This window comes from Chelonoidis abingdonii, chromosome 15 (assembly GCF_003597395.2).
Source record: "Chelonoidis abingdonii isolate Lonesome George chromosome 15, CheloAbing_2.0, whole genome shotgun sequence".
Lineage (NCBI taxonomy): Eukaryota > Metazoa > Chordata > Testudines > Testudinidae > Chelonoidis > Chelonoidis abingdonii.
In genome coordinates, this window is record NC_133783.1 from 21,586,568 (window position 1) to 21,601,486 (window position 14,919).

Genomic DNA, 14,919 nt, shown 5'->3' on the forward strand with positions numbered 1-14,919 from the left:
GGAAATCCGGTCAGTGGGGCAGTGGCATTGGGATCATCACTGACATGTTCATGAGCATGCTGAGCACATTTGCTAGTGAGGCCAAGCCAGGGCTACCGGGATAATCTTGGCCTTGTCCTGCTTGATCTTCATGAGGACTTTGTGAAGCAGTGGCATCAGTGGGAAAGCTTACATCAGAGCCCGCAACCAAGGAAATAGAAAGGTGTCCAACAGAAAACCCCTGTTGACCCTCACAAAATGAGCAGAACCAGTAGCACTTCCTGTTCTGGTGAGTCGTGAACAAGTCCACCTGGGAAGATACCCACTTTCGGAAGATCTGGTCAACCATATGGGGTAGAGAGACCATTCGTGGCAAGACGAGAAGGTTCTGCTGAGGCAATCTGCGAACATGTTCCTAGTTCCAGGGAGGTGCACTGCCATGAGATGAATGGCATGCTGCACAAAAAAAAGATGAGAAATTCTGTTTGTGAGCCCAACAGCTATCTGGGAAAAAACAAGTAAAAGCCTTAGCAATAGTAATAATAACTAACTTTGCATGCATGAAAAAAAATCTGAGAGTTTCCTGGCAGAGAGCAGATGGCCTGGTTCCACCCTGTTGATATAAAACATTATGGTGGTGTGGTCAGTCAGGACTTGAACCACTTTGCCTTTTAACTGGCACAGAAAAGTCTGGCAGGCCAGGCGAACAGCTCTGAGCTCCCTGACATGTATGTGGAGGGAGAGGTCGACCGCTGACCAGCAGCCCTGTGTACTGACCTCGCCTGAGTGGGCTCTCCATCCTAGGCGATGGACACCAGAGTTAGCGATGGGGATACACTCACTACAACACCAATGCGGGGTCCTGCCACCATGCCTGTGATGCCCAGATGTGGTCCAACACATTTACTACCAGGTCTAGGTCGTTTCTGTTGGGGATGTAGACCAACGCCAACCACATCTGCAGCGGCCAGAGGTGGAGCCAGGTATGACGGACCACATAAGTACAAGCAGTCATGTGGCCTAGCAGCCACAGTCGAGTACAGGCGGTGGTGAGCAGGTGGCCTCTCACATAGGGGATTACATCTGACATGACTTGGAAACGGGTCTCCGGAAAGAATGCCCGAGCCTGTGTGGGATCAAGAACCGCCATGATAAACTCTATCCACTGCACAGGTACGAGAGTCAATTTATTTTTGTTCACTAACAGGCCTAGGTCATGGCATGTGGACTGCACCAGACTGAGGCAGCTCTGCACTTGATCCTGCAATCTGCCCTTGATGAGCCAATCGCTGAGATAAGGATAGACCTGGATCCCCTGACACTGCAGGTAAGCAGCTACCGGGGCCATGCATTTTGTAAAAACCCATGGGACCAAGGAGAGGCCAAAGGGGAACACTGTGAACTGGAAATGTAATGACCCACCATAAAACGGAAGAAATGTCTGCATCCTTGGAAGATAGAGGTATGGAAACAAATGTCTTTCAAGTCAAGAGTGGCGAACCAGTCTCCTGGATCCAGGGAGGGAATGATGGAGGCCAGGAACACCATGCGAAACTTCAACTTCTTGAGGTACTTGTTGAGTCATCGCAGGTCCAGAATTGCTCACAGGCTCCATTTTGCCTTCAGGATCAGGAAATAGTGGGAGGAAAAACCTTTCCCCCTCATTTCACAAGGGACCTCTTCCATCACCCCCAGTTGCAGAAGACTGTTAACTCCCTGAACGATGAGTTGCTCGTGAGAAGGGTTCCTTAAGAGGGACAGGGAAGAAGGTGGATGAAAACTGAAGGGTGTAGCCTAGCGACACAATTTCTAGCATCCAACGGTCTGAGCTGACTCTCGACCAGGCCAAAGAGTAGGCATGAAGACCGTTGAGGAAAAGATGAGGAAGATCCAGGGAGGTGACTGGGGCGTTGCTCTCGAGTGCACCCTCAAAACGCCCACTTCTGGCCCCCATGGTGTTTCACTGGGCCAACCTGTGAACAAGAGGAGGAAAGGCAGTGGTGACAGAACCCAGCGTCCCTTCTCCTCGTAGATCCGTGCCGAGGCTGCCACGGCTTTCGCGGCAAACGCTGCCGGAATGGCTTCCTCACAGACTAAGTTGTATGCATCCCCTGAGGAAGGAGGGTGGCCCGAGTGTTCTTCAGACCTTGCAGCTTTGCATCCATCTGATCAGAAAACAGTCCAATTCCACTGAACAAAAAATCTTGTATGGAGGACTCCATCTCCTGGGACAGACTTGTAGTTGGAAGCCAGGAGATATGCCTCATGACCACTGCTGAGACGACCACCTTGGCTGCTGAATTGGCCGCATCCCAGGCCAACTAGTGGGAGCACTGAGCTACCTTCCTCCATAAGAGCCCCTAACTCTTGGGCCACTTCCTGGGGCATGGAATCCTTAAAGTTCAAATTATAATACCCCAAAAGAGCCTGGTGGTTCACTACCCAGACCTCGAGATTCGCCTTGGAGTCAGTTTTAATTCCAAGAGGGTCCAGTCTCTTGGCCTCCTTATTTTTGGGGGTGGAACTAGCAGGCCTGTTGGTCCTTTTTGTTGGCTGCCGACATGACCAATGACCCTAGGGGCAGGTGGGTATATAAGTATTCTAACCCCTTGGCAAGACAAAATACTTTTTCTCGACCGTGTCGGAAGTGGGCAAGATGGAGGATGGGGTTTTCCAGAGGGCTTTGGCAATGTTCAGAACCCCTTCATGAACCAAGATTGCAACACATGCAGGGGTGGACAATGAGAGCACATCGAACAACTTATCCAATTGCTCTGCTATCTCTTCCACCTCAGGGCCTAAGTTAGTGGCCACCTGTGGGAGAAGGACTTGGTGCTCCTTAAGTCATCCGGTGGGCTAGCACAGGAGGGCCCAGCTAGCATGGTAGGGTCTCGCCACCACCTTGTCTGGAGAGGAGGAAGATGACTGAACCACTGGGGGAGGGCCCAGGGCATCATTCCCCACAGGGGAAGGGGGAATCAAGGTGGACATCTGTCCCTCCACCACAGTGCCCACCGGCGCTTCCTGCGCCAAACCTGGTGCCAACTGGGGTGTGTCCAATACGGTGACCAAGGACTGGTAAGATGGGGGCATCGACATAACCGGCATGCCTCAAGTATTCCCGTAAGGCCACTGAACTGGCAGGTCAGCATCACTGTGGCGTATGCAACCTCCGGAGCTCAGTCATGATGGTGCTGTCTTGGTGAGGTGCTAAACTCCTTCGCCAAGCCAGACAAATCCTCCTCTGGTGAGCAAAGCAGGGCCATTGACGCTGGAGTATGGCAGCTCACCATCGCTGGGGGTGAGTGGTGCCTCGACTGGTCAAACCAATGTCGAGAGTAGGGGAAGCGGCACCGTGTTGGGGAGCATCTTCTAGGTCTTGGTGACAGTAAACGCTGGTGCGAAGACGACCTGTACCAACTGTAAGGCAACGAGTGCCTCCCTCTGAGTGAGGCCCAGCACGAGGGTGGACACCATGAGCACAGTGCTGGCGACATGCAACAGCGAACCGGTGAACTGGGCTGGCATGGAGACCAAGGATGCAGCAACAAAGGACTCTGCCTTGGCTCGGGAGACCGGTGGCACTCCCCTTCTGGGAGGCCTTCACAGCTGGTTTGCCCTCGCAGGGAGCCTTCGCCAGGTCCATTGCTGCATGTAGTGCCAGCTGCAGTGGAAGAGTCCATTGCTGTCTGGGTGCCAGGAGCTGAGAGGGCATTGACTGCACCATCAGCCTGGGTCCTCTATCACTCCCTGGAGTTGGTGGCGAATCCCTTAGGGGGGTAGTAGGTCCCCTTGGGGGCGTGCCCCCTTGCGGCTCCGGCATAGATGGGCAACCCAAGCAGCGTCCTTTGCGCAATGCCCCTCAATCCGACTTGCTCAGTGCCGGGTCCCTCCTCTTAGCTTTCTTCTTGAGTACTAGCGAAGGGGATCAATGGCAGGAAGAGTCTGATGCCAGCAGTGCGCTATGCACCGAGGCCAAAGTGCATGGTGTTGTGTGCGGCCAGGCCGACTCCGAGGCTGGGCAAAGAGCGGCCTCCATGAGGAGGGCCATCAAGTGAATGTTACGTTCTTTCTGTGTCCCGGGACAAAAGTTCTTACAGCTGCGACACTTCTATTTAATGTGGGATTTCCCCAGGCACTTCAAACAGCTACCAAGTGGGTCACTAACAGGCATAGGCCTGTTGCAGCCAGAGCAGGGCTTAAAACCCAGAGACCAGGGCATGCCCTGCCTGGGTCAAAGTCCCCACCGGGACTCTACCTGACTAACGACAGTTCTTAACAGCTACTTACTAATTAATCTACTATAAACAAACTATTTACAGCTGTAACACAAGGTTCAAGGAGTAGGAAAAACTGCTGATCACTTGCGAAGCAAGACAAAGAGGCGCTACAACCAACCACCATGGACGGTAAGAAGGAACTGAGAGTGCATAGGGCCAGCAGTGACTAATATACCGATGCATTAGCACGGCACTCAAGGGGGCGCCACAGCCAGCCCTACAGATACCGCTAAGGCAAAAGTCTCCAACAACTGTGCACGTGGGCGCACACACACCTAGAATGGAATCGACATGAGCAAGTACTCAAAGAAGAATGTGTTTGTTTCACTCAGCACTTTTTGAGCTTCTGGGGAGTTCTTGCATTGTCAAATGTGTTTAAGTATTCCAATAGAACAGTGCTTTTAATGGACTAAACTTTGATTACTCAATCCTTTGAAAATTAGGGTCATCATATAAAATTTCCACTTAAAAATATAAGCTATATCCATTATTGACCTCTCTAGACCGATTATCAAAAGGCAAGGCATGCTAATGTTTTATCGTGGTGTGACTGGATCTCAACTTGTATATCCAAAAACGGAGGCAACAAACTGGTCAACACTTGAAAATTTGGGCTTTCGTGACTTGCTCACGCACTTAGTTAATAACAGAACAGGAACAGAAGCCAGGTCTCTCGACTTCACTGTCAACATAAGCTCTGTAGACATAGCTACATAAGGGAAAGGAAGCGGTCAGACATGATGTTGCCTACTTTTCTCTGCTATCCTGCTTTATGGAGTTTTGCTATTTGTACCATCATACATTTCCTGGCATTTTTGGTTGCTATACTTGTCAGGATTATGGGAGAATTAGTGGGGAACAGCAGAATCTTAGCAGAACGTGCAGTGAAGGGGGGAATTTTAATCCAATGGTGAGAGGAATGAATCTCTGTGGCCACTTATTTCAGCTTCTCTAGAAATATTTCCTTGATGTCCATGATGGGTCAAAAGAGGATTCATTCACTGCAGAGTAAAGCGTACCTTGTCAGAGAACCAGATGAGCCTGGACTCTTCATAGTACCTAAACATTCCATATTTGGGATCAAGCAACTCTCTCATGATGAGCAAGAAAAATTCTTTGCGAACACCTCCTGCATCAACAGCTTCTTCCCCTACGAAAATAACCTGAAAATGGGCACAGAATATAAAAAGGAAATGCAAAACAAAGTACATTTAATCTAAAAATATACGGAATTTGTTAAGGTATAACAGATACTAAAATAAAAATTATGATCTGATTTAATGTTAGATTAAGGGAATTTAAGCAATATAAACTGGCTATACCTTCAGTGGTTTCTTGTAATCTACATTCTTCGTTTTCCTTAGGACTTCCATAGCATCTCCTACAATATTGTCTCTGCGCACCACTAATATTAGACAAGGATTGACAGATTCAAATACAGGGAGAAAAATAGATGAGAAATTCTGTCTGTGAGCCTGGTCAACAGCCATCTGGGAAAAACCAAGTAAAAGCCTTAGTGATAGTAATAATAACTAACATTGCATGCATGAAAAAGCCAACATTTAAGAGCTTCTATCAATGTATTTATTTAGCAAACATATCTCGGAGCTACAATTTTAGATTTAGCACACTATACACCCCTTTAACCTCAGCAAATATGCTTCCTACTAGCACTAACAAATCCAACAGTGCTGTTCAACAGTTCCATAAGTCTTAAGTTACTGTTCTTAACAATTAAAACCGTTGTATAACAGAAACAAAGCCAAACACACACTACAACCCATCCAAGGTCTATTGAAAAGTGACAAATAGAGGTTGAGGAGGTAAATATTAATCTGGCATAAATAAGCATTAAGAGGTGGTTTCACAGAGTGATATTTGTTCATATTTTTCTTGTAGCTGTTTTGTTTATATCATTTGAGTTGTATTTTCTTCCACTGTCTAACAATCTTTTCACTTGCTTTCCTTCTCCTCCATAACATGAAAGATCATATTAAACAAAATACTGTCATGAGTATTCTGATTATGGCACAGAATTCTTAAAAGCTTCCCAAATATATACTAAAAGAGCTCATTAACAATCTATTCTGTAAATGGTCACAGGCACAGAATGAACATTTTCCTTGAATTTTCATTTATTTTTCTGTTCACATAACAATTGCTGATTTTTGAGCATCAGTGGCGAATACAAGCTTTGAAAACACATTCAAAATTGTATTTATTAACTTATTGTGATTACAGGAATTTGAATTTTTCAGCAGGAGTGCATATCATACAAGCGCAGTGCCTTCTTCCCCTCTATCTTCAGCTTCAAGACACAGGCTCTTATCACTATAAACAGGCAACACGAAAATGGGGAGCAATTCAAGTAGTCAGAGTGTTTGGAACTATTATTTCAGTCACTTGCTTTTATCTTCCCTTCACTCACTCTGTCCCCTTTATACATGTGATTTTCATAATTCATGACTCCTTTACAACAGCTTTGCAGGCATGTATTATACAGAATACCAATTCTTGAACAATTGTTCATCACATCACACATGTTTCAGCGTTGCTCAGATAGAAACAAAGACAACAAATAAGAAACATGGACTTCCAATGCATAACACACACAGTTAGGTGAACATAACTCATGCTTAGAAATAAAAGGACACAATATAGGGTGCATTTTACAAACCATTATATTTATGAATTAGCTTTATCCAGATTAACGCAAAACTGAAATAACTAAAAATAGCAAGTATGTAATATGATGGCAGCAAATAGGGAAAGAACCTATGATGCTCAACATTAAAAATGAAATCTCCATATTGCAACAATTTTTCCAGATTAAGAATTTCAGTCCCACCTTTCCACAAAAAATACATTTAAAACAAGTTCCAAGCCTTGGCTCTCTCACACTGCATTGCAGATGTAGGTAAGAGCATACCTACTACAGTTTGAGATAAGCAATCAGTTGGCTGGTAAAGTGCCACCTAGCTACTGAGAAGGAGAGAAATTGCTACAAAAGATAACAATTTACACAGATTACCAAACAATACAATTTCAACCAGGTTCAAAACATTAAAAAGGGGGAGAAAAGTAAACTACCCCAAATTTGTATCATGCAAATTACTCGTACAAAAGAAGGAAGGAAAAAAATAGATCTCAAAATACTTAATAGATTTTAGTCCTTTTTGGATATTTTAAAAGACTGATGTTTAGAAAGTGTGAAAAACCATTTTACCTGCATTTGTAAGACAGCATCTGTTTGCAAGAGCGTAGTTTTTGCCTGTGCATCGAACACGAAAGGGTATGTGCAAATTGTAACTGGATTGTCTGTTAGCTAGAAAAAAAAAAAAGTAAAATATTAGTGCACAGAGTTATCATATGGTACTTAAAAAGTGTAGTTATAGTCAGAAAAAAAATGGGATTGTAAAAATGGTTCTCTCATTCAATATATCTGCTTTATTGACAAAAGATTTTACTTGTCAATGCAGGGCCCATATTGTTGTGGGAAAGGGCGTGGATTTTTGAATTCTCTTATGTTTCATCAACAGTTAGATCATTTCTAAATCTTTATAATTGATATAAGTATGAGGTTAGAAAGCATTTTGGCTACAGATCCTAGTCTGAGTTTGCATTGCTTAGTTTTAAAAGTATTTTAGACCTTGTCTACACTACAGAGTTTTGTCAATGCAAGTTATGCCAACATACAGCCACCGTTTTAGTTAAACTGCTGTTGCATGGCCACACTTCTGTCGGCAGAATGCATCCACAATAGCAGGTCTTGCATCAACATAGAGCAGTGCACAGTGAGTAGCTTTGGAAAGGGTTTGCAATGCCTCATGGGGCAGGTACAGCAGCAAATTATGCAGGTTTCTCAATCTCATCGTTCCAGAAGCATCCTACTAGATTGCCAGCCGCTCTTCAACTGAAGTGTGGGGGGTAAAAGGGTGACAGGGAGTGGGGGGGGGTGAGAGACAGGGTGCGTATTGGGAGACTGTGTGTGAGGAAGAGTGTGTATGTGAGCATGGGTGGCAAGTCTGTAGCAATGCTGGTGGTGCCCAGAACCTGCCCCCCCAAACTCCACCCCCACCTGTCTCAGGCTCTGGGAGGGGTTTGGGGAGGGGGGAGGTCTGGGGTGCAGGTCCTGGGCTGGGGATTAGGGTGCAGGAGGGATGCAGGCTTTGGGATGGAGTTTGGGTGCTGGGTGCAGGCTCCAGGCTGGGGTAGGGGGTGGGTGTGCGTGCAGGAGGGGGGTGAAGGGTGCAGGCTTTGGGACAGAGTTTGGGTGCAGGCTCTGGGCTAGGGGTGGGGGTGTAGGAAGAGGTGAGGGGTGCAGGCTCTGGGAGGGAGTTTGGAGGTGGGAAGGGGTGTGTGGGAAAGGGGAGGTGAGGCACACTCTGGGAGGGAGTTTGGGAATAGGAGGGAGTGCAGGGGTGAGGGCTGTGGGGCTGAGGATGAGGGGTTCATGCTGCAAGGGGGCTCAGGGCTGGGGCAGAGGATTAAGGGGTTGGGGTGTTGGAGAGGCTCAGGGCTAGGGCCGAAGGGCAGGGTAAGGGCAGCCTGCCTTGCCATTAGTGTATGGCAGGCACCAGGACCCCGGGGCAGCAGACAGCAGTTCTGCCAGGAGTCATTCTGCTCCAGCAGCAGAAGCAGGCAGGAGCGAGGCGCTGCGCTGCTTTCTGTCAGGCAGGGAAGCGGTGGGGCGGGGGAGACCTGCGGGGGCCAGGGCCCGATCCAGGCAGGGCCAGGGGAGAGACCCAGATCCAAATACTGCTGGAGCAGGGCCCCTAGCCCTGAATATTCCTGGTGCTCGAGCACTGCAAACATATATAACCTGCCGCCTATGTGAGAGGGAGAGTGTGTGTGTGTGTTGGACGAGAATGAATGTGTTGGCTGTCTCTAAGTTCACACAGCAGCTGGAAGCAATGAATCCTGAGGCAGGGGGAGGGGGGACACCCTCGATATCAGACCCTTCCTCCTTGCTCCCTCTCTGAGTCTCTTTCCCCTTCCCTCTCTGCTCTGCCACCCTAAGCAGCAGCCAGCCCTGCCTGCCTGCCACATTCCTAGTGCCAAGAAGAGCAGGATTCAGAGTTAACATTTTGATTCTGTGATTCCTTCAGAGTATTTCCCCAGCCTCCTCTCCCCACAGATCAAGATGATCCCCCCTCTGCTGTAGTCCAGGCAGCAGTGCGTTTGCTAACGAAGCTGGCATGCTCAGCTGGGCTGTGGCTATGTGAGCTCTCCACGCTGAAGAATTTCAATACTTCCTAGGGCTTTTAAAGGGGAGGGGTGCATGCCTGTGTAGCTGGATAGAGGCAGTGGAGTTCAAAAAGTGAGCAGAGCAATCACGGTGGGCATTGTGGGATACCTCCTGGAGGCCAGTTACGGCGATGTAAGGGAACACAGTGACTACACTCATGTTTCGTCACTCTGACTTTGCTGCAAAAAGCTTTATGCTTCTCGTCAAGGTGATTTTATTTTGTTGGCAAAACAGGAGAGAGTTTTGTTGCCAGAAGTAGCATTGCAGTATGTGCACCTCCGCTGTTTTGTCGGCAAAAGCTGCCTTTTGCCAACAAAACTGTGTAGTGTACACAAGGCCTTATAGTTGTACTCCATCAATGACTTCTATGTTCAACCTGATTACTTAACATGTCTTCAGAAAATTGTGCAGCTATTTTTCCGACTATACCCACACAAATTTTAAAGTCTTTCTTACATCTAATACTCTACAATTAATCCTTGACAGAACTAGATCTTAATCAAAATGTCTGATTTCCTTACACTCTGAAAAGGAAGCCAGATTACAACCAATCTTACCTCAGTTAATCCATGGTTGATGTCCTATGACAGCAATGCACAAAGGTAGCAATAATTAAGAGTAAAAAGTAACATTAGTGTCTGCATTAAATTATTCTTCTCTGAACCAGCAAAAATATTTAGCTACAGTATTTTTAAAACTGAATTATTAGAGAAGCAAATAAAAACAAAATTTTGCATTTAGAATTAATCTACAGACAATAAACAGATACTTTTAATTACTATATCTAAGGTCTTTAAAAAACGGCACTACAGTAAAGTTTTCTTGGATGGACGGCCCTAAAAATAATAAATGCTAAGTTATAGGAAATGTATTATAAATATTATATTAACAGTAGTATTATCAATTTTTAAAATACTGCCATTCTACATATATTTACTCACTCACTAAGAGTCTTTATGTAAAAAGAAAGCTTTTTGCTTCCTCCCTTTTCTCAAGTTATTATACCATATTATTTGTTAAATGCAACAAAGCATGAATACATGTTTTGATTTTCAAGGTGCAAAAGCCATTTAGACAGGAGTTTAGATAAATCATCATTTGTTTCCATAATCTGTAACTACTTTATTGTACACAAAGATTAAGAAAGAATGTGCAACTTTTTGGATGATCTTGGAGGGGAAATTTAGTGATAGAAGAGGCATATGTTGCTGGAACACTTTAATTCTCTCTTTCCTGCATGTTTCCTTGTCACCCTCTGTTGAATGCTAAGACAGAGATTTCCCAAGGGTAGAAAATGGAAAATAAATTTAAATAGCACCAAAGAGTTTTAAAAAAATTACTACTATAAAGAAAAATCTCAGAAGGACCAGGATGTCCGAGTCCTTCACTTATAAAAGTTAACGGCCAAAATGATAGCTACAAAGGTGTTTGTTTAACACACACACACACACACACACCCACACACACCCACCCCTTACCTTCTCTGAATCACTAGCTTACCTAGTTCTCCAAATATAATGCATGTGAAAGTGCACATTTGTGGAGCTGTGTACACACATGGCACCTGTTTATTTTTTTCCCTAATCACTCAGACTACAGTAATGTTCTTTAAACAAAATTTAAACTGCTTTTAAAACAACTCATTATATTAGTATTTTATTATTAGACTGTAATGGTCTTTTTCCAACTCATGTCTACGTCATGGTTGAAGGTTGGCATTGGCAAAGCTCTTCCAGTGACTTGGAACAGAGCACAAGCAGTTGACAAGCTGTGTTTCCCAAACAGAAGCTATGATACGATATGCTATTTGTGTTCAGAGTACATTTCATTTGGTCTCAAGTGAACTACCAGAAGGTATTTTTAAGACAAACACTTCCATCGCTAGAAGAATAAAACACAACTGTACTAATGAATTCTGGAAGTCCACTAAAACTTTCAATTAAAGTCTAACAAAAGAATATTACGATCAGATTTTAGCCAAGAAGAACTGACGCAAACAAGTTTTATTTCCAGAGTTAGCTGATTAATAAAAGTAGATCCCAGAGCTAGAATACTGACTAGAGGGAAAGTGCTTCCAGATAAAGGACTGTGTTAAAGTTCATCCAGTAAGTGACTGAATGGACCTGCCAAAGCTTGCCAGGTATGTAGGTCAACAGAATACCTCAGTGCCAAAAAGTCTCTTGAAACCTCTAAAATCAGGTCCTCTAAAGTTTAGGGAAAGAAAAAGGACAAAGATATCCATTGTGTTATGGACCAACAGACAACCCTCCCTCTCCCGACCCAAAAGCAATCATGACACACGATAGCTCCCCTCTCCACTGAAATTCATATTCAAAATCTCAACAATGAATGTGCCTATAGAGTAGGGTTTTCAACTTTTCATAGAGCATTTGAGCCCAGAAACCAACGAAAGCAATAGCAGCAAAAAATATCAGTCTCATAAACCTAACAAGCAAGCCAACACAAAAGCATGACAATCCTACTATGCTGAAGCTAACAGAAGTTGGATCAGGAAACCTCTGTAGAGCCAAAAATAAAGAACATATCTACCAGTGAAGAGGTTTCATCTGAACTGGACAAAAGGGTGAAAAAAATGCACCTGCAATGAGATCTAGAATACAGACACACATATTGGGTGAAGAGACTAAGATAGGAACATTCTCTTCCGATAAATACAAAACAGGTCCCAAAAAGTTGAGATTGTACAGAAAGGAGAAGAGATTTAATCAACTTTTGACGAAATCTGTACTGTGGGGGAAATTTTTACTGTATTTCCTTCTTCACCACTGAAGTTCTTCAGCTACCAGTAAGAAAAATAATTTACCAGGTGTCAGTACTGAAACTTCTCCCACAAAGTACCTTAAAAGAATGACACAGGAATGAAAGAACAGTCAGGGAGGATGACGACCTGAAATGGATTCAGTCAGACTTAGGACACTCAGCTAAAAACAGCCCGTTATTATTTGGATTACTGTAGTGCAGAGGAGCCAGAGTCAAACTGGGACCCCACTCCGTTAGGCCTTGTACCCTGGGAAACTCCTTACCATTAATGCATATTTTAAAAATAGCACTAAGTGAAGAAGAGCCACATTAGAAGTGGTGACAGAATAATTACTCCCATTGAAAGGGCCATCAACTATTTCTTTGGTATGAAGCTCAGTGCTAAAGAATTGTTTTAATTTGGACCATGCTCCAAAGAATGAAAGTGGGACCTAAATGAACAACAGACTGTTAGGATTTTCCATAAGCAAAAGATAAAAGATACGTTCCCCTCACTTACTGGCTCAATATGTCAAGTAAGAACAAAACTCACTTCCTTGGAACACATCTTCACCTCAAGCAGTTTGTACAAAAAAGGTGATTTGTGATAGACAAAATGTGGTATTTCTCAGAGCTTCAACTGGCATTTTTTTCAAACTTCACCAAGGAACTGAGCAAACAGTCATGCCCCAAAGTTTTCACAAGAGAAGTAACAATTATAAAGAAGTCAGACTTACAGTTATAGGTTTGACAGTCAGATAATAATAAAAAAAACCCATACACTGTAAGGGAAGGTTTTAATAAGTTCATAGATTTTTAAGACCAGAAAGGACAAGTAGATCATCGAGTCTGATCTCTGGCATAGCACAAGCCATAAACTTTCACTCAGTTACCCCTATAACGAGCCCAATCACTTGTGTTGGACTAAAGTAGTTCATCCAGAACGACATCCAACTCTGAAGGCTTCAGATGATGAAGAATACATCACTTCCCTTGATAGTTTGTTCCAAAAGTTAATCGCCTTCAAGATCTGTGCCTTATTTCTAATTTGAATTTGTCTGGCTTTAACTTACATACATTGGCTCTTGCTGTCTTTCTCCACTAGGTTAAAGGATCTGTATCTGGTATTTTGTCAGTGTGAAGGTACTTATACACTATAATCAAGTCACCTCTCACTATTCTCTGATTGTCTAAATCTTTTGAGTTCATTAAGTCTTAAACAGAAGGAATTTTTTCCCAGCCCTCCAATCATTTTTATGGTTTTTATGCACCTCTCTAATTTTGCAATACTATGCTTAAAAATACAGATACCTGAACTAGATGTCTGCCTCCCCAATGCTGTATACAGAGGTCAAGTCATCTCCATATTCCTCACGACTACCCTCCTGTTTACACATCCAAGGACTGCAATAACCCTTTTTGACACAATGTTGCACTGGGAGCTCATGTTCAGTTGGTTATCCACTATGGCCCCTTAATCATTTTTAGAGCCACTGCTTTCCCAGATTCAGTTCCCTATTCTGTAGGTATGGTCTGTATTCTTTGTTCCAAGATGACTTTGTCTTTGACTATTAAAGAACATTTTGTTTGTTTTAATATGTCCATTTTACTAAGTGATCCAGATCACTCATGTGACTGTCCTGCCTTCGTTATTATTTACCACTCCATCAATCGTTGTGGCATCCACAAGTTTTAAATCAGCAGTAATTTTATATTTACTTACAGATTATTAATGAAAATGTTGAATAGTATTAGGCCTAGTACAGATCCCCGTGGAACTGCATTCAAAATACTACCGTGTTTTTTCATTAACAACTACCTTTTGAGATGTGTTTGAATAATTGCTTGTGTAGCTGAATTTGAAAGCCCTTGTGGCAGATAAGGCACTAGACCAGTAAGAGTTCTTTCTATACTAAACATTTCATTAAAATAAATTAATTTATATTAATTTCATACCTTATTAACACAATCACCATTCAGCCACTGTGATTTTTGAAGGTATTTTACAGAGAACAAGAGATACCCAAAGACTAGAGGGAAGCTACAGTTATATTTTAAAAGGGAACAAAAAGAAACATAAAACTCACCATTCCATATGCCTGCTGCTGGATCCAGTTGATGTAGTCATTTCTGATGTCTATCAAGTCTTGTATTTCATGAATGTAAAATTTGTCATACTGTATAATTTGTCCTCCTCTCTCATTTACCTGATGAAAAGTAAGATTGTTTACTTTTCATTATTTTTATCTGTCATTATTACTTGCTACTAAAAGTTTGCTTAGTCTCTAATGTTTAACATAAGAAGTCTAAAAAAAAAAAAAAGAGAGAAACCATTTAAGCTATGTCAGTCTAACTGAACTTGGATACCTTACCAAACAAAAACTAGGAAAGAGGTTTTCCTTCCGAACAGAGTAAACATTAAAGGTGTCCAATGCCCACAAAAACAGAAGAAAGGACATATGGGAGGTTGAAATGTAGATTATTCAGAAATCCCATGGAATTGCAAGAAAAATGGAACAGCGATAGCTGCAGAATATAGTTAAATACTGTACAGTGCTGTCATTTTAAAATTACTGCAGACTTAAGAATGAATGAAGCCTTGTGAGATCCACCAGAAACCACATTCTAGGTGGCTCTCTCATATTTGCTCAT

At 43.4% G+C, this 14,919-nt stretch overlaps 1 protein-coding gene across 13 annotated transcripts in view; it reads right to left on the bottom strand.

Annotated features, from left to right (window-relative positions):
- Positions 1 to 14,919, bottom strand: part of HERC4 (HECT and RLD domain containing E3 ubiquitin protein ligase 4) — an 85,312-nt gene that overhangs the window by 30,700 nt on the left and 39,693 nt on the right. For 7 of the 13 annotated variants that reach the window (XR_004375735.2, XM_032795270.2, XM_032795268.2 and 4 more), the window contains exons 16-20: positions 14,355 to 14,474; positions 10,065 to 10,088; positions 7,486 to 7,584; positions 5,582 to 5,749; positions 5,279 to 5,422 (exon numbers count right to left, since the gene is read on the bottom strand). Coding sequence is in view for 11 of the 13 variants with exons in the window: in XM_032795270.2 (XP_032651161.1) it covers positions 5,279 to 5,422; positions 5,582 to 5,749; positions 7,486 to 7,584; positions 10,065 to 10,088; positions 14,355 to 14,474 (555 nt within the window). In the remaining 2 variants the exon portion in view is untranslated. Of the gene's footprint in view, positions 1 to 5,278; positions 5,423 to 5,581; positions 5,750 to 7,485; positions 7,585 to 10,064; positions 10,089 to 11,513; positions 11,712 to 14,354; positions 14,475 to 14,919 lie in introns of those variants that run through there. The other 6 variants (XR_012657051.1, XM_075072597.1, XM_032795272.2 and 3 more) reach the window with 2 other exon arrangements.